We start from the raw sequence: 17,471 nt of genomic DNA on the forward strand, positions 1-17,471 counted from the left end.
ATGACCAAGCGTACCCTCACTTTTCCTCTTCTACAACATGGCAATGCCATATTGGAAAACCGAGGCTTAGCTGGCGAATTTCCTCATTTCTAACACGTCGGCCGGCTCTTTCGCCAGATCTATCCCCATTAGATTATTATTTATGAGGATCAGGAAAGGCCTCATTTATAAATCTTTACCCATCAATATTAATCACCCGCGAGGGAAGATCACCGCTACTTTGTAGACCGAAATGAGAGGTGCTATTTTAAAACCCATGTCGAATTTTAGAAGGCGCATAGGGCTGTGCTTGGAAGTGGAGGACAAACCCCACGAGCACCTCTTATAATTTTAGATCCCGGTGATCGAACTAATGTCGAAGTGTTTTTGAACAATTTCCAAAAATGCGCTCGAGCAAAACTGAAACAAAATTGATGCGAACACTCACGGGTGCTCATAAAAACTACAGATTTTCTTGGAATAAAATGCTGACATCGCAGTTCAAATACGGTTTAGAAACATGGATCAATACGGTTATTAACAGAAAACGACTCTAATAAATAATAAATGTAGCCATTTCGGCTAATGCCGGTCGTGCCGGGGGTCCAGACCTCCGTCCTCCACGCCTAAGAGGTCCCAAAGTTCGAATTATTTAGCTAGGGAGGGAAATTAGCTATTTTTACTATTTCTAGAGCTGATGTTAGATGCAAAAGGGATTCGCGAGCACTTGCGAAAAGTGTCTCGAAATCGACGTTTTCCCTCCGCACCTCTGCCCATCTGGCCGAACCACGGAACATAGTAGGCTGCGGCTCTAAAAACAAGGTTGCCCGTTGCGATAATCGTCCTTATTGGCATCGCACCGGCTGAAACAGCTGACTCTCGCAAAGCCGGTCCCGAACAAAGAAAAGGAAGGTAAATGCAGGGGAAAAAAGAGAGCATTATCGCACCTCCACGGCCGGGACAAGAACGGACGAGCGGCAAATGAACGTTGCGATATTTCGCGCCATTTCGCAGAGAAGGACAGAGCATTGAGCAACCCAAAGGGCGATAGGGAAGGGACGACATAAGCTGGCGCCCTACTTAAGCTGAAGTCAGATGTGCGCATGCTTTAGGGTAAGTATCGATCACATTTGAGTAGGGTGGTTGAGCACCCCTTAGTTTAGCGTGTAGAGGTAACGCGGGCATAATCGACTTCACCAAATTCGCAACCGTTCGCAGTGAGCGCCGTTAGTGTTCTTTATGTTAGTTTATATTGGCAGTTTTTCCGTTCGATATTGCAAAGATCACTTTTGCAACGTGAGACAGAGGTTCTAGCATAGTGTGCGTAAAGGGCTGAGTAAAGTCGCTTAAGCCGGGTAAGTCCGCATGTTGCTCATGTTTTTCCAGATTTCATACTAGTGCATGCTCCGCAGTCGGGGAGGTTTCACGGCATTTAGGACAGACAAAGGGGTGCTTCGTTAAAATTGGAATATTGGGATATTTTGATGAAATACTGCTGCGCAGTTCTTGACAAGGTGACATTCTTGCCTAGTATGGTTTTTATTCCTATGGACCCATAGGGAAAGTATGCGGATAAACAACTACCTGCACGCAGCGATGTAGCAATGTTAATCTTAGTGTATTTATATTTAATTTGAAATCGGTTAGAACTAACGATATTTAGGTGTATTTTTTGTCGGGCTCCCGTTCCTATTCCTAAGCAAACAATACCCACAAATGCGAGTTTGCCGGCGCGCAATGTATTGAACAATCCCTGCGTCATGGCAGGGGCGATCGATATAGGAATTAAATTGGGGAGTTTTATCAAAGGTATCAGCAAATAAAAATCAGAAAATTCCTATTTTCGCAGTACGTTAATAACTGCCATTGTCGGATGATGACCTTGATCACTGACAGTTTGCTTAACATGCATGCAGGGTAGTGCAATTCAACCATTTGCCGTGGCTAATTGCCCATTTTTAAACCCCAGAGGTAGTAAGGCCTTAAATAGCACTAGGGGCCATAAATTTAATGGCAAACTGGGAAGCGGCGTTGCCAAGTCCGTCAAATATTCCGGGAAAGTTGACAGGTGCTGAAACAGGATTTTAAAGAATTAAACCACAGCTGTCGATTCTGCAAAAAAACTCATTACAAAACTTCATTTTTCTCATTACCGTTTTCCCGACTTTGCCTGTAGCTCAGATAGTTTTTGAGATACTCGAATTAAATTTGACGTGACCCACTGATATGAATGACACTTTAAACGGGCTCAGATATCTTTTACCCTTCCTAGCCCCCTTATAGGACGCCACTGTTCATTTCTTTTCTAAAAATCACTGTGCAATTTAGGAACCCTGGCTCCTTCTTCGTTTTACTTTATATCTCTCGTCGGCTCTTCGTTGCCGCTACTTAGAGAAACCGCCCGTTATTACTGCCGCTTTGCTATCACTTTATTACTGTTCTCCTAGCACCCTTAAAATTAGGTTAGTTCCCCAGTTCCTCAAATTACGTTAAGTGCAAGTGAATGTTTGCGCATTTTTATCCTAAATTTTCGGTACCGGAGAAGAGTTTCAGCTAGTTAAAGTGGGTCATCTGTCTCAACACCTAGAGGTGGAAACATCCAGGGGGGCGCACTCTAGACACTTACTTGTCGCGAGAAACGGGGAGTTATCGCACAGCGTTCCCGGAGCTAATAAAATACCCATTTGCAGGCTCCAGAGATGGACTTCAAAAACGCTCCTAAGAAGCGGACCACCAACTTCCGAGAGGACGAAACCAAGTTACTGATCCAACTGTGGGGGAGTCCTGTGGTCCAGCACAGGCTCTACTTGACTCACCGCAAAGCGCCTGTAATGAAACTCATCGCCTCCAACATGCAGAAGCATGGATTTTACAGGACTCCGGATGAAATCAAGACTCGAATTCGTAATCTCAAGTGTCTCTATCACAGGATCAAAAAATCCATGGCCACAGGGGCCGGGATTGGGACCGTGGACCCTGACTGGCCCCACTACAAAGCCATGGACGATATTTTGAGTAAAAAGAACGCACTGCAGCAAAGTTTAGTGTACAACCACAATTTGCTCAGCGATGTCAATGCAGAGATCAAGGAAGAGGATATTGAGATAAATGACGATGGAGAATCTTCGAATAGCAATGGGTAAGTGTCTAATGGATACCTTGATGGTATTGAGAGATTTACTAAGATTCAATAGCGAGCCGCAAACGAACCTAGCAGTTTCGGCCAGCTTAACATGCCTTATTTCCAAATGGAACACGATGATTTTTCTTCAACCTATGACTGCTTCATTATGATCGTATTGAGATATCTGTCATACTTACTGCTCACGCTGTTTTCTTTATTCAACTAGAACTCACGCGCTTTTTGTACTAAGATTATAATGACTCAGTTTTTGGCTGCAGAACAGCATCTCTAAAATTAGGCATCAATAATGTAAATTATTTTTCATCGAGGTATTTGTTCAATTTCATCGAAAAACCGAGTTCCCATCAAACATGATCTTAAAAAGTTTAACATCCGCCTCTTTGGTTTCAGATCTGACGACGAATTCGACGAAACACCATCAGCCCTACCAGCCACTATCACACCGCTCATCATCGAGGAGGAAGAGAAACTCTTCACTCCCATAAAAATCGCTCCAAAACCCTCATCAATCCCTTCACCCTCTTCCATTCCTACGCAACCCCCGACGACATACCACCGGATACAAATAGCCCAAAACCTAATGAGTAACACCACCACTAGAATGTCCCCTAACGTGCAAAGCACCCAGCTGTTACAACCAGTGAAAATGAATATGTCTTCCAATGCAGTCTCCCCCTCAAAAATCCAAACTATCCCTACCGGGAATGGTATGGTCAAAGGCAACGGTCCCCTACCTATTCCCTTACTGATTTTGAATGGGGTGCAGGGGCAAAGTCCTTCTTCGGGGCTTACGCAGAAATCAGTACCCCTTATGAACACTGTAAATAATCCAGCAGTTACTAATACAGGAGGATTTAACGCCGGTAAAAATAGCTTTTTTTGGATATAAAACATAGTAGTTCAGTGGCAAAAATTGCAAGATTCTCATACAGGGCCGCATTATCAATTATTTTTTCGTTCAGCGTTTCCATGAAAACGATGAAGTAAATTCCGGGTATTGGTGTCCTCTCGGTTTCCAAAGAAACGGCTCTGATGTTCGGTTTAGCACCAATAAATGAAATAAACAAATTTCCTTTATCGGTACATTCGTACAGGGCCGAATTAGGCTTGAGTCGTTAAAGTGTTTACCGTTAAAAAAACGAGTTTATGCAATATTATTTTTATTTGCAGAGGTATCCAGTATCTTGAAGGAAATGCTCATGCTGCAACGAGAAAACTTGGAGATTGAACGGGAACGATTGAAAGTGGAGAAGCAAAAGTTAGAGTATGAAAGAACTGTGGGAAGTGAACTGCTCAAAATGGCTCCATCGCTTAACGAGATATTTCACAGGTACCCAAATTAGAACCACTAGGTACCGTCGAATTTGGAATTATTAGCGTTTACCGAAAATAGGTTAAAAAAAATCAATTAGGCATTAAATTAAATTTTATTAATTTAAATGTAAATATTAAACCGCGCAATTTGGCCCAATTTCCCAACCCTCTAACTGGGCGTATAGGGTGTTTAATGCGATTTCTCAGTTTCAAATCGTTGCATTTTTTCTCATAAAAACGGTTAACACTACGAAAATCATTCAAGAAATATTTTATCCCATAAAAATGTGGAGCATTTGCAAAATTATTATTATTATTTTTACCCAGCAGCGTATCATATTTTTGGTTTACTATGATTAGGGTCACAACAATGGAGACGCCACTGGTGAAATTAAAAACATCGCTGTTTCCTTAAAAGATGTGTCTCTACAGCTATTTCACGCTCCCCATTTTCCACAAAAATATTTAATGTAGAACTCAATAAAAAAATGTATCGCGCCGTATTTCAAACAGGAAACTGAAGCATATCAGTGTTCATATGAAGTTTTTTTCTTCTAAAAATCTTCCACAAATTCACTCTACTCACTAATTTTCCCACTTACTGTTATGAAATAACCTGTACATTGGCCAAACAACTATTCCAGATTCAACGCTCAAGAACCAGAGCAAAGCCCTGAACCAGAAGATACGAAAAACTTCGCAGAGCATCCATCCTTCAAAAAGGCCGATTCCAGCGAGAACAAGAGGCCGTCTGACAGTTCCTTCTTAAACGAGTTACAGAGTTCTAAAGTCTTCAAAGAGGGATTCTTAAATGGTCTTTAGAGCTATGAAAAGGAAGTGGGGTTTCTAGTGGTAATATAGAAAATCTATAGCATTCCAACTCGTCGTAGGACAACTGTTTTACATGATTTCAAGGGGAATTCTTCGTATGATCGTGGAGCCGCATCCGAGGTACAGGGTGTTGAAGTTCCAAATTTATCTTTTTATTTTTATATGTAAGTTAAAATTTCTTATTTTCCTGGCCTATCGCCTTAAGCATTTTTGTAACGCAGTATCACTGACTAATTTTGACTTTATTTTCTTCCTCATATGTCTCAGTAGAGCCCCTAAGGATGAGTCGAGTTTTTGGACGACTTGGAAACCTCCAATTTCCAAGTCGTTGGTATCTTCGCTCGTTTGGAAATTAGCAGAAGCTAACTTAAGTGTATTGAAATTCTGCAGATTTCAAGGGAATCTCCCGTTTGTTCCCTTGGATAAAGGTGTTGGAATAGCATAGTTCTGGGACGTATCGGCAAATACCATTAATTATTACCCTGAATACTGGTCGTGGAAGTGATACTACAGTGGACATAATTTATTTAATATAATATATGTACCCAAATGACGTTGGTGCAATTAGTAAGACTCAGTTGCATAATAGCTGCCCACCGGGTGTTCCCTTGATAATGGCCTTTTGTGGATATCAAAAACCATTCGTATAGTCAGCTTTCTAGCTCGTTTGTAGATTCAGACTCTAACAATTTAAAAAATTGTATATTTTTTAATATAATTTTTTTTTTATTGTATCCGCGTTAGCTAGCGTTTTCGCATCCGCAAAGGTGACATGAACGACTTAACTTTTTTGCAACTAGTTAGGAATCGTACTATTTCTTGTAATGAGCCGGCCTCTGAAAAAATACGAATTAAATTGCATAGCCTTCCCTAACAGGTTTCATACAAGATGTTCCTCCCCTTTCACCCATATTTCTGTCCAGTTTCGAACATAAGTACGGAAATGACATCTCTCATCAGAAGAACCATTTTGAGCATATTTCGTAAAAGGCCTCGGCTCATTGATCACACAACAATGGTTGCATGTAAACGGAAAAATGCATGTATTTCTAATTAATCAAAACCGGCTATAAATGGCGGCGTAAAATGAGATTTCATTTTACGCATTAGAAATTCGAGTGTCATTTCCACACACTTACTTACAAGAGAACCCACATTGTTCAACGTATGCTCAACCACAATGAATCGTCATTCCGAGCTACTTAAAAAACCGCTATTTTCCGTCCACCTCCGACGTTCAATTTTCCAGATCTCTGTGTTGGTTGAACACTCAGTATATATCTTTTCTGCTTTGATACACCCTAGGAATCAACAAGAATCCTTACGAAGTATTTAGCCGAACCAGCCAAAAAAAAAATATACAGGGAGTGTTTGCTTAATTCAACCACCATTCAAGCTGATGGTGGATAAATTGCATTTCTGAGAGTTTTAGCCTACTCCAAATGCTAAGCGAAAACTCCCTAAATACCTTGCATCAAGGTTAATATGCACAACACTATACAAACTGGCAGCTCCGTAGATGATATTAATGTTGGCCGTGTAAATTGTTTCATTTCCTTCAAAATCTTTGTATGTTCGTGTGTGACGACCATTGAACATATCTAATATATTCTACTAAGGTATTTGGTTTTTCAAAGTGACCTTACCAGAACATCTTGTTGCTTATACAGAGTATTCGGAAAAGGTGCGCAAATGTTTTGGAAGTCAGTCCCCTTTTTCCCACCCAATCTTTTTAGTGATGCGCCACAAAATATGCCAAGTGAAACGCACTGAAATGATGTTATCGAACACTTGCAATTTGATACTTCGATATAAAACAGTTAATACCAGGAATTTTAATACTTCGACGGTACCTTTCAGTGATATTACAAAACTGATGACCATTCCAAGTTGTGATTACTTATATATGTTGTAGATTTAAGTTGTTTTTTTTTGTAACAAATTATTTTACATGTTCTTAAATAAAGCTTTTATCAATGAGAATATATCCATATTTTGTTGTGAGTTTTAGATCATTCATAGCAATTCGAAATGCAGATGATAATTGCAGTTTTGCCAACAATGACGCAGGCGCAAAGGAAAGGTTAGGTATGGTCGAAAGGCATGCGCCGGACAAAAGCTTTTTAAGCGACATGTAAACGAGGTGAAGCATAAAGGTAATAAGCTCCGACTTACCTACTCTAATTTATAAAAATTAAAAAGGCAGCGACTCGTCAATTTAATAACGACGATTTAAGTGACGGGCTTCGGCATGGGCAAATCGTTATTCGGAGGAAATTAAGCAAATAAACCTTAATTGCAGTGACACCCGATATCCTTCTATCTACATATTTTTCCCTTTGAAAGGTGCACCTCTGCCGCAATAGACTAAAGTAACGTTAATCTGAACGCATACACAAAAACATTACTTTCCGCACCGTTAAGTAACTTTGATTTGAATCTTTTTGTACCTCATAAATTTTGGAATTTGTCTGAAGCTTGCTTACAATTAAGAGATTCTGGAAAGGAAATAATAAGGAAGTTACCTACAGGTAGGATAGTGTTTAAGAAAACTTCATTTAAATTCTGTATAAATTTAGTTTCCAAAATCTTCACAAATGGATCGTTAAAGTATTATCACATGAAACGCATTTTGAGTGAACTTTTAAGAAGACTGACTTACATCCGATTCCAATGGTGGCAAATATCGTTCGATCCACCTGAATAAACCTTGCAACTCACTCTTTTTTATTTCGTGCAAAGTGTATCCCAGAGAAATAAATTCTCCTTTGACATTGAGCTTAGTTAACTCTTCCAACGATTTCTTGGCCCATGAAATAGGAACCATCGTGTCTCTCTCTCCGTGAGCCATATACAAAGGTGTTGATTCCGCTCTGAGTTCTGAGTAAACAGCGGAATTTTTGTTGAGGAATGAGGAGAGGGCGAAGACTCCTGCTAAACCAGGAGTATAACGGAAAGCTGAATGTAGAGCCAGAGCACCGCCCATTGAAAAACCACCTGAAATAAAGAGTGATGCATGAAAGACTGGTTCTTTAGACCTTTCTGAGAAATGACTTAATATGAAGATCTTGAAGTAGCTTACGAATTATTTTCAGCGTTATCAAATTAGGCAAAAAAGCAACCAAAGGGTTGACAAATTTAAGAGCAGCAACTAATACTTTAAATACAACAGAAAATATGAAAAGGAGCATAAAAATTTCTAAATTTTCTGCTTTTCTTACCTATAATAATCCGATTCAGAGGGACTCCACTGGCAACAATATCGTCGACCAAAAGCTTAATTTGCTCACCAGCGTCATTTAATGTCTCAGTATGTTCAGGCACATCTGGTGTTATGCTATATCTATCAAACCACACATAGCTGAACTATAAAAGGAAAAGAAAATAAATGCACTTAAACGTTATATGCATTTGCCAAACAGTGATCTGATGAGATTAGATAATATAAATGGCAAATTTGAGCGTCTAAAAAGAGCGCACTCAGTGCGACAATGTGGCCATGGGGTGTTATCTGCGTGTGTCTCTAAAGGGACCTACTCACCTCGTTCTTTTCCAACAGTTTTACCCGACCTGCAAAATTTTTGAACGAACAGTCAGGAAAACGTATTTGGGGGAAAATCGCCATACTTTTTCATTGTCGTCCATCGATGACGCTGTTTTCATTCGTGACTTCTGCAGACCTTCGCCAATTTTATAAAGAAGTCTTGAACAAATTAACAGTGGCTTGTCCTGTATTTGAAAAGCACAAGGAGATAAATAAAGGAACTGTGCAAAAACTATTTTATTCTTACAAATTTAGGTAACTCAGTGCTACGTTTTAGTAACTGCTTTTTAGCGTTTTGCCGTAGGAGGAAAATAAAAATTTGGCCATATTGCTGCACTGAATTCGCACTGGTGTGGGTTCTTTAATATAGCATAACATGTTATGGTTTTAAAGAAAGTGTGTTTCAGCCTATCTATGCTACTGTATGTGCATTTATAAGGCAATTTTTATTGCCTCTGATAACTCAAGGACAAGATACAGTGTGTGAGCCCCTAACATTAGGAACTTTTACTTCATTAAAACCTTTTAAGCTTAGGGCCAGATAATGTGTTGGGGGCAATGTACTGTACTGAGTACTTAGAAACAAATGTATAAAAATTACTGGATATACTTCACAACATTTACTACTCGAATTTGTACCATTTAAAACAATTTACAGGCCCATAATTTCACCAAATTCAGAACCCTTTTTGCAAAACCAAGATTGACTAATGATACTAAGAACAGATACAGACACTCAAATAACAATACATACTTCTCCTTTAAGTGGTGTATAGGGCCTTAGAGGTGCCGTGGGGAAGTAGAAACTAATATGAGGAGACTTGAAATCACCAATCAGAAACTTTACCCAGTTTAGGAATCCTTGACCTGTATCTCCTGAAAATTAAAACTTTGCATGCAATAAGAATGTTTAATGAAATGAATTATTCATAAGTTTGTCGCATATGTTCACTACTTAAAAAAATATATTTACCTGATCCATGTAAAAATATCACTGAGGCTGAAGCTACCTTACTGGTCTGAGGTATTTTTACTAAGGATGTAAAAGCCATTAGTCATTAACTATTAGTAACGTGTTAAATGAACCCCAGTTAACTTGTTATGGATGTTTTTATTTGAGCACTTTTTAGGATAATTATTGCAGAGTGAAGAATGCTGAAAAACTTTCTTTAATTTAAAATTTTTCAATTTCTGAGAGATCCGCTCTGATTTCAAGGTCGAGTTCCGACCTAAGTACTGTTTTAAATTATTAAATTATTTGAATTAACTTTTGCTATTGTCTTATGATAATTTAGATGAGGTTGAGGAATTAGATGTAAGTTGAGTTGCATAATCCGTATAAATGACATTGATGTTTTTTGTTATGTAAGATGACTATTACACAGGCAGATCTGAACGCTTATATATTGCTGTCTCTTTTTATAGTGTGTAGAAAAATGAAGATCGCAATATATTCGAATTACGCAAGTTTGAATAGAAAACAAAAAAAAAATGTTTCCTTTCATTTCGTGGTTATATATTGTTTTCAATAATTAGTAATTAACAATAACTATGTATGGAGAGTTACAATCTTTTTTTTCGGGTTCCTCGTATAGTCATCTATGCAATCTTGTAGGTTTCCCGAAGAAAAATCAACTCTCCAACATCATGTGTCCTAATCATAGACACCTCCTCATTTAATATTTACCTAACATTGAGGAAGGGTTTAAAAGCAGATTAATATAGATTTTTTTTCACCTCATCCCACGCCCACGGCGTCTGCGCGCGTTTTCCCTTGCATTTCCTGGCTTTCCAGACCTGGGAGAAAGGAAAATTTAGTCTGGCATTGGCATTGGCCCTATTACACACCCTCATTCCCCAGTGCAGCCTTTAAATTCAGACCTGTGTTGGTGGAGCTGCCAGTTGATTTTGGACCCTCGTGAAGTGAGTTCCTCAACTGATCAAGTGGCTGTTTTATACCAAGAGTAAGAGTGAAATCGGAAGTAGAGTCATTATAGTGAATTTAATTATTATTTAGTAGATATTTGATTTTAAGTCATTTTGCCCCCCATAACTTATAAAATATTTACTTTCTTGTGCATGCAAGGCTGCAATATTAGAAATAGAGGAATATAATTTTATGTGAAGATTTATTCAGTTTGGGTCAGCTTGATACTTGAATTGTGTCCTTTTTCAGAATGGCATTTTGAGCAGTAAAAAAAGGTCATAATTGCTATAATGAAAGTGAGAGTAGAATGACTCGCAAAATACTGGCAATTATTAGGGGCCACCCACTGCATCAAAACAAAAATGTTGCTAAAAACCCTCATCATTTTATATCAGTTGATGTAATCTACATGATACATTGCCTGCACGTATGATCATTTATTTGCATCTTCTAGTAGTGTGTGTAGCGAACAAATGCTCTCAAAGGCTGGAATTGTGAGTTCAGCACATGAGAATCAGTTAAATCCACATACAACTTTACTCTTCCTGCAAAATCATCCATCAAAACTTAATTGCTCTCATTAGTACTTGCTGGTTTAGTGTTTACTGTACCTGTTTAGCTACATTTTTTACTTTTTTAATTTTCCAAATTTAAATTTCATGTCTATTGCCTTTCTTAATTAGAACTTTTACGAACATATTTACCTGTAGGAACTGACATTTCCAAGTGCGGAAAAAAGCTCGCGAAAATTTAATCTTTTCTTATTTATTATATTTATCAAGCGCTGTTGTCTTCGCTTATGCGTTCGCCACGTCTAACTAAGTGGTTATACCTACAGTAGATAGTCTGGACTAAAAGGCCTCATTTATGTATAGATAACAATGACAAATACAACCAGAGGCTACAAAGTGACCGACGCGGAAAGGAAAACCCGAGTGGGTATCGCCGTAAAAAACTTCGACGAATTAAAGAAAAAAACCATCGACAAGTTCAAACTTTCCTATACTCCTTCAGAGATCAACTTCCAGACTCCCGATGGGACCAGAGTCGAGAGTGACGACTACTTTCAAACTCTTCCTGCCCAAACTCTCTTGATATGGGTAATGCTTTTCGTAACTCGTCTATTTTTCCCCGGGCAAATTTCATTTAAATGATTAGACGGAACATATACCAGGTGTAACATATCACGGAGATATTTTAGGAGACGATAGGACTCGGAAAAACAATATAAAAGCATCCATGGACCCATGGTCAGAAAAACGCCATTTTCGATATACAGGGTAGCAAATCCTACAAAAATGGGGAAAGATAGAAAAGTACTGCATATAGTAGAGAAAAGTTATATTTTTTAAGTTTCATACACGTATTTGCTTTAAGACTCTCCGCAACAAAAGTTGAAAATCGTCGTTAGCAATTTACAGGGTGTTTTGTTTTTTTGAGTCATGTACTATTTTGTATTTTGTATATGTTTTTGGAATATCCGGTATGAATTTTAATGTTAAAATTAAATAAATTCTTCTATTCTTTATTTTTTTTCGGGCTCTTGCAGTAATTTCGGGTCTTCCGCCGTTTTCGTAGAATTTACAAAAATCTCTCTCGATGCAAATCAATGCAAAAATCGAAAGAATGTAAAGGAAGTAGGGCAAAAAAATCATCATCTGGCTCAGTTATCAACTATCTAAAGCAATTCGTAACAAAACAAAATTATAGAAACTGTTAAGAATGCACCACCCTGTATATCGAAAATGATACATTTTTGACCATGAGTCTATTATTATTTTTTTATTATTCAACAGAGTACTATCGACCCCTGAAACACCTCCATTGTGGTATGTTACATCCTGTACATTAATAATATACAATGTTTACTGCAGGTTAAATCGGGCGAGAGGGCGGAAACAGACGCCGAATTACTATACAAAACCATCAGGGAAGTGAATGAAGAGTATTTGAACGTGGGCCAGAAAGTGCAGGAATTCTTTACGGATAAAATGAAGTCGAAAGTTTTCAAATTGGCCGAAGTTCTGAAGGGAATCGACGCGGAAAAGGTGAAATTGAGCAATCGCGTGGATCATCCTGAGTGGTTCGAAGGTAATTTTTTTAATAAACCATTTAACGACACATTTATTACTGCTTAGGGTGCATGATTTCTGTGTTTTTCACGTCGATTTATACGATGTATAAGAAATACATTTCAATCTAACTGTAGTAAGTGATCAGCCAGTCCTTCGTGGTTTTGTAGTAGGAAGAACAACTCCGATTTAGTTACAATCAAAGTAACACAATCGTTTCCGAATGTTGCCATCACCATCTCTGTTTTCGCCAATCATACCATTTCGGCAGACATATTTTTATTTTACCAGGCCTTGACACCAGAGCAAAGTCAAAGGAAGAATATATGTTCCGCAGGGCACAAGACCGAATCCGAACATATTACTACAAAACCAAAGAAGACCTGCTCCACGCAACCCACCTGCCTGCAGACAAACTAAACGCACTTTTAACAGAACTACAAACTAAGTTGAAACTAAATAAATATAACGGACATTTGTTCGACAGGCACGCAGCTATTGGAAACTCGAACCTAAAACCTCTCTGCGACTCTATGGGGAAGTTTTATTGCGATGGTCGATGGGACAAGCGAGCTTGTTTGTATGTCCCGAAACATTCCATTAATCCGTACACAAGCCGCGAAGAACGCATTATCTTCCAAACTTGGAACCTCGATCATAGGATAGAGCGCTCTAGAAGTGTTATTCCGAATATCAGCAAAGCTTTGTTGAGTGTCGGTCAAATGATCTACAAAGAGGAAGACTCGCTAGATATTAAAGCTATTTATAACGATCTGTTCACCGTGGCTAACTTAAGGCTTGTGCACATCATATGTCACGACAAAAGGGCACATGTAACGAGGAAGGCTGGATCTTATTTGATCACTTGAGGTTCCCAAACTTTTGCCCTAATTTTATTTATTGTGATGTCTTATTTGTGCACGTTTCTATTGATTTATTAATGTTCGTTTTGAATTGAGTGTGATTAAAGCGAATAAGCAATAAAACCGGCCAATGCATGACAATATTTTCCGGCAGCTTCTCATATATGTTGCTTGAGTGACTTGTAAGGTATGGGAGATGAAAATTGAATTGTGCCCGTTATAGGCTTTCCGCATAGGACGGCACTGCGTGACCATTGTGTATGCGTTTTCTGGGCTTTAAAAAATACAGGGTCATTGTGTATATACCGAGATCTTTTCAAGGGCTTTTTAATAATTCTCGCAAGTACTCTTCCAAAGATGTAAAGCTTTCCAAGACGCAGTACGCCAGAATATTTTCCTATGAACGAATAACGATATTTTCTTAATATAGTGGTGTGAATTAAAGTGGTATTTGATACGTTTCCTTGAGTCGTATTCACCGAAATTAGTTTAAGCCTTTTGGGACGAGTCCCATCATGAACCCATGCGTGCAGAAAATAAAATATAAGGATATTTAGGAATGCTCCGTTTAAAGCTGCGATAGGTAATAATCTAGGTGTCGAAGGCTTTAAATAAAATGCTGCTAAATTTTAAGGTTTCAAATTGTCCACTGTTAAAAGGCGTCTGTGGAATCTGATTAACATAAATATTAGAGGAATTTCCTTGTCGGTCGTATAGGTAAATGTAGATTAATTACAGATCATCTCGGCTGTTCGAACATGTTTGGAACGAGACCGCCCGTGATACTGTTTACTTCTCGAAATATAAAAACGTAGATAGAATTTTGCTGTTTGGATGTTTCACGTTAATATGGCAATTTTCTCGCTTTTGATTGCTGCTTCAACTTTAACTCCTAAAATAGAAAATTTTCGGATTGGACACACGGTAAATACACTGCTCAAAATAATCCAAGAGACAAGGACAATTGGTGACGAATCCTCACATTTGACGCACTTGTATTTTAAAAAAAAAGTATTTACGTCGGTTAACAGTAGATATGGAGCACGATACCAAAAAACTGAAGATGCGGCAGAAAGCCGCATTGGCCCTTCACGTGCTACGACAGCGGGACAAGATTATTTTCTGGTCCTTCAAGCTTAGGCGCACGAGAACAGCTACAGCCTGGATCGGAAACCTGTACGGAGTGTTGGTCTCCATGGACCAAACTGCTAGAAACCGACTGCACGAATATAGTCTACACTCTTGTCACCCAATAAGGGTAATTGGACTGCGTCGAAAAGGTTGCGATCTAAGTTCGGTTTGGGAGGAGGAGTACCAACATTGGGGCAATGTGTTTGTCACCCACTGATATACCCGAAAGCAACAAAGACAATTTTGCTTGAATATTTTCTGGGACGTTTTCGATCCGTTCGTGCAACTCTGCCACTGTGTCAATTTCAGTCATGAACACCAAACTTTTCTTGTAACTTCACAGGTAAAACTCGCACGGATTTAGGTCTGGTGATCTCGCGAGCCAACTTATTGATTCATTGCCCTCTATCCTCCTGTTACGTTGCTCAGTTTTTTTTTGGCCTACGGCGTGTTAAAAGGAAGACTCCTACTTGAGATTCACCTTGTATAAAGATCATGGCCCAAACTATAAGCTTGTTCCTTAGATTCTTTTGAGCAAGGTAGTTAGGAAACGTACTCTTGAAAGTTTATCAATGGTATAATAATCTAAAAACGTAGACCTTTCAAACATATCAGTGGATTCGTCACAGCGAAATCTACTGATATGGTTAAAGGTGGCTAATCGCGTTCTGTTTAAAATACAAAGAGTTGATACGTTTTTTACTTCGCTTTTTTTTTATTTGTTTTTGTGCCGAACAGCATTATTCAGATCGCACAGAGTCAGTTCTGCGAAAATACTAACCGAGAGTATACAGGATAATATAACCATTAGATCAAGGCTTTTTTATATTTGGATATTTGTTTGAGTGAAATCTTTCTAGCCGAGTTCTAGATTAAATAACCTCTCACGGTTCCCCTTATTTTTGCCATATATGCAGTCTAAATTTACCGCTACACAAGTTAGCAGCACAAACTTGCAGAGACGAGATCTTCGTGCCAATAAGGTTATCCCTTAGTCCACGATATATATATATATATATATATATATATATATATTAGTCTAGTTTACCAAAATTGTAAACAGTTCGACGTTAATTAATTATCTTCCTACAACAAATACCAATATCCACGCTCATTGCGGTCAAATAAAAATGTTTATAGCTGTAAAAACGTTATTATTATTAGTAAAGGGTGGTAGGTAAATAGATATAGGTATATTATAAATATGGAAAGTTATATAATATGCTTGTCAGTAATGTGATTACAGTAGAGCTTAGTAGGATTTTAATTAATAGGTTTAGTGGATGTAACTTCACCTCTGTAATTATGTTTCTTCGTGAAACATTCGTATGTCCAGTTTGTTCCTTTTTTCCTCATCTACTTCAATTTACACTTAAAAATATATTTAAACTTTATTAACACTTATTTTACTCGTTACTAATTTTCATTTGAAAACTGAGACTTATCGAATGAGTATTATGAATTTCAATCCCGATGTTTTCATTGTTTCAATGCGGGCAGGAATGACGATTCCCGTCAGCTGCCTCGCAACTCTGAATCTATGTTTTATTGTAAAGTACTCGTAATAGATGTCCCGTTGTGAACAATAGCTTGTTTGAAATTATCGTTGTTGTCGTCTATTATTAAATAACGAGCTGTGATTTTCATATTTTTTAAGATTCCGCGACATATGAAACACCTATACTTACTCAAACATTAAACGAGCTTTCCAAAAAATGTATATCTAAAACAGCGTAAACGCAACGGTGTTTTTGTCTACTTCTTAAGATTGTACACTATTTTAACACAGAAATACTATATATTTGTATGACGTTTTTCTAATTTTATAATCGTGTTGTAATTCTATACATGTATTAATTATTGAAATTATAACTAGTTTTTAGATTAGTTTTCGTTAGTTGAAATTCAAAATTGCCCGAAACCGGTAGATTTATATTCGTTGGTACGTTAGATCAATTATTTCCTGACGATATTTGTCTATACCAATGCAAATTATAGACATAAAATACATAAATGATCTTCCTGCATTTTTATAATAAGTATAATATTCGTTCCTAAAGAGTTTTATGAATGCATAAGAACTATATTGCTGAATCGAAAAAGTATACTCGTAAAAATATAACATCTAGGAATAAATGTATCTATTTTTACTAATAATAATTAACTATTATTGTAGCAAGTTCACATAAGTTGGCATTAAGAACGGGAATCTTGTATTGTATAAGGGAAATCCATATCAAATTACATGGTAACCGCATAATAAGGCGCAAGTACCGCCTATGTTACTAAGATTAATGATAAAACGCATAATTTTTGACTGACAATAAAGACCAAAAAACCCATTATCATGTTCGTTATTTAATTCCATGGATCCTGAATCACTTCATTTCGGCACACGACCTTTCCACCAATGGGCAATTTGCTTGGAACCGGAGGAAAAAAATTTGAAAACTGCTGGATAATCTAAAGAACTGACTCTCTAGGGGAAGAATTACATATTCATTTTCCCCCGAAGGCATAATGACCGCAAACGGGGACTCTAATATTGTTTCATGCCCGTTGTTCGTTATCCACGTAAAGGTTATTCAAACTGTTGGAAATTATGAGTATATTTGGTGGAAATTAGGATTAACAAAACAAGAATGCAGTAACCGACTTTACTTAT

General features: G+C 37.9%; 3 protein-coding genes across 8 annotated transcripts; 2 read left to right on the forward strand and 1 right to left on the reverse strand.

Moving 5' to 3' along the window:
- Positions 1–894: 894 nt before the first annotated feature.
- On the forward strand, positions 895–7,252 carry LOC136340066 (uncharacterized). 4 transcript variants are annotated; one of them, XR_010732250.1, is made up of 6 exons: positions 895–1,092; positions 2,670–3,118; positions 3,515–3,987; positions 4,295–4,454; positions 5,083–6,953; positions 7,006–7,252. XR_010732250.1 is itself a non-coding variant. In XM_066283783.1 (6 exons), exons 1-5 carry the CDS (start codon positions 1,075–1,077, stop codon positions 5,258–5,260), a joined length of 1,278 nt encoding a protein of 425 aa, XP_066139880.1. In that variant the 5' UTR covers positions 895–1,074; the 3' UTR covers positions 5,261–5,290; positions 5,354–7,252. The 4 variants fall into 4 exon arrangements, 3 of the variants coding, with proteins under 3 accessions (XP_066139880.1, XP_066139879.1, XP_066139881.1); XM_066283783.1 differs by having other exon boundaries at positions 5,083–5,290; positions 5,354–7,252; XM_066283782.1 differs by having other exon boundaries at positions 5,083–7,252.
- Positions 7,253–7,826: 574 nt separating this feature from the next.
- LOC136339887 (lysophospholipase-like protein 1) lies at positions 7,827–10,123 on the reverse strand. Of its 2 annotated transcripts, none has more exons than XM_066283462.1 (4): positions 9,787–10,123; positions 9,568–9,689; positions 8,491–8,635; positions 7,827–8,266 (listed from the first exon to the last, which is right to left on the reverse strand). In XM_066283462.1, the coding sequence occupies exons 1-4, from the start codon at positions 9,863–9,865 to the stop codon at positions 7,914–7,916; spliced, it is 699 nt and encodes a 232-aa protein (XP_066139559.1). In that variant the 5' UTR covers positions 9,866–10,123; the 3' UTR covers positions 7,827–7,913. The 2 variants fall into 2 exon arrangements, with proteins under 2 accessions (XP_066139559.1, XP_066139560.1); XM_066283463.1 differs by lacking the exon at positions 9,787–10,123 and adding an exon at positions 8,811–8,998 and having other exon boundaries at positions 9,568–9,693.
- Positions 10,124–10,312: 189 nt separating this feature from the next.
- Positions 10,313–17,151, forward strand: Drep4 (DNA fragmentation factor-related protein 4). Of its 2 annotated transcripts, none has more exons than XM_066283459.1 (4): positions 10,313–10,777; positions 11,616–11,840; positions 12,615–12,831; positions 13,104–17,151. In XM_066283459.1, exons 2-4 carry the CDS (start codon positions 11,622–11,624, stop codon positions 13,679–13,681), a joined length of 1,014 nt encoding a protein of 337 aa, XP_066139556.1. In that variant the 5' UTR covers positions 10,313–10,777; positions 11,616–11,621; the 3' UTR covers positions 13,682–17,151. The 2 variants fall into 2 exon arrangements, with proteins under 2 accessions (XP_066139556.1, XP_066139557.1); XM_066283460.1 differs by having other exon boundaries at positions 10,313–10,736.
- The last annotated feature ends 320 nt before the right edge of the window (positions 17,152–17,471 follow it).

The sequence above is a fragment of the Euwallacea fornicatus genome, chromosome 7, assembly GCF_040115645.1.
Source record: "Euwallacea fornicatus isolate EFF26 chromosome 7, ASM4011564v1, whole genome shotgun sequence".
Lineage (NCBI taxonomy): Eukaryota > Metazoa > Arthropoda > Insecta > Coleoptera > Curculionidae > Euwallacea > Euwallacea fornicatus.

Excerpts from the sequence above, each read along its gene's own strand:
- LOC136340066 (XM_066283782.1), top strand. Across the intron at positions 3,988-4,294 it reads TACAGGAGGATTTAACGCCG|AGGTATCCAGTATCTTGAAG; the intron begins GTAAAAATAGCT and ends TTTTATTTGCAG. Across the intron at positions 4,455-5,082 it reads CTTAACGAGATATTTCACAG|ATTCAACGCTCAAGAACCAG; the intron begins GTACCCAAATTA and ends CAACTATTCCAG.
- LOC136339887 (XM_066283462.1), bottom strand. The coding sequence starts at position 9,865 with ATGGCTTTTACATCCTTAGTAAAAATACCTCAGACCAGTAAGGTAGCT. Across the intron at positions 9,690-9,786 it reads GATATTTTTACATGGATCAG|GAGATACAGGTCAAGGATTC; the intron begins GTAAATATATTT and ends TTTAATTTTCAG. Across the intron at positions 8,636-9,567 it reads ATACACCACTTAAAGGAGAA|TTCAGCTATGTGTGGTTTGA; the intron begins GTATGTATTGTT and ends TTCCTTTTATAG.
- Drep4 (XM_066283459.1), top strand. The coding sequence starts at position 11,622 with ATGACAAATACAACCAGAGGCTACAAAGTGACCGACGCGGAAAGGAAA. Across the intron at positions 11,841-12,614 it reads CCCAAACTCTCTTGATATGG|GTTAAATCGGGCGAGAGGGC; the intron begins GTAATGCTTTTC and ends TGTTTACTGCAG. Across the intron at positions 12,832-13,103 it reads TCATCCTGAGTGGTTCGAAG|GCCTTGACACCAGAGCAAAG; the intron begins GTAATTTTTTTA and ends TTATTTTACCAG.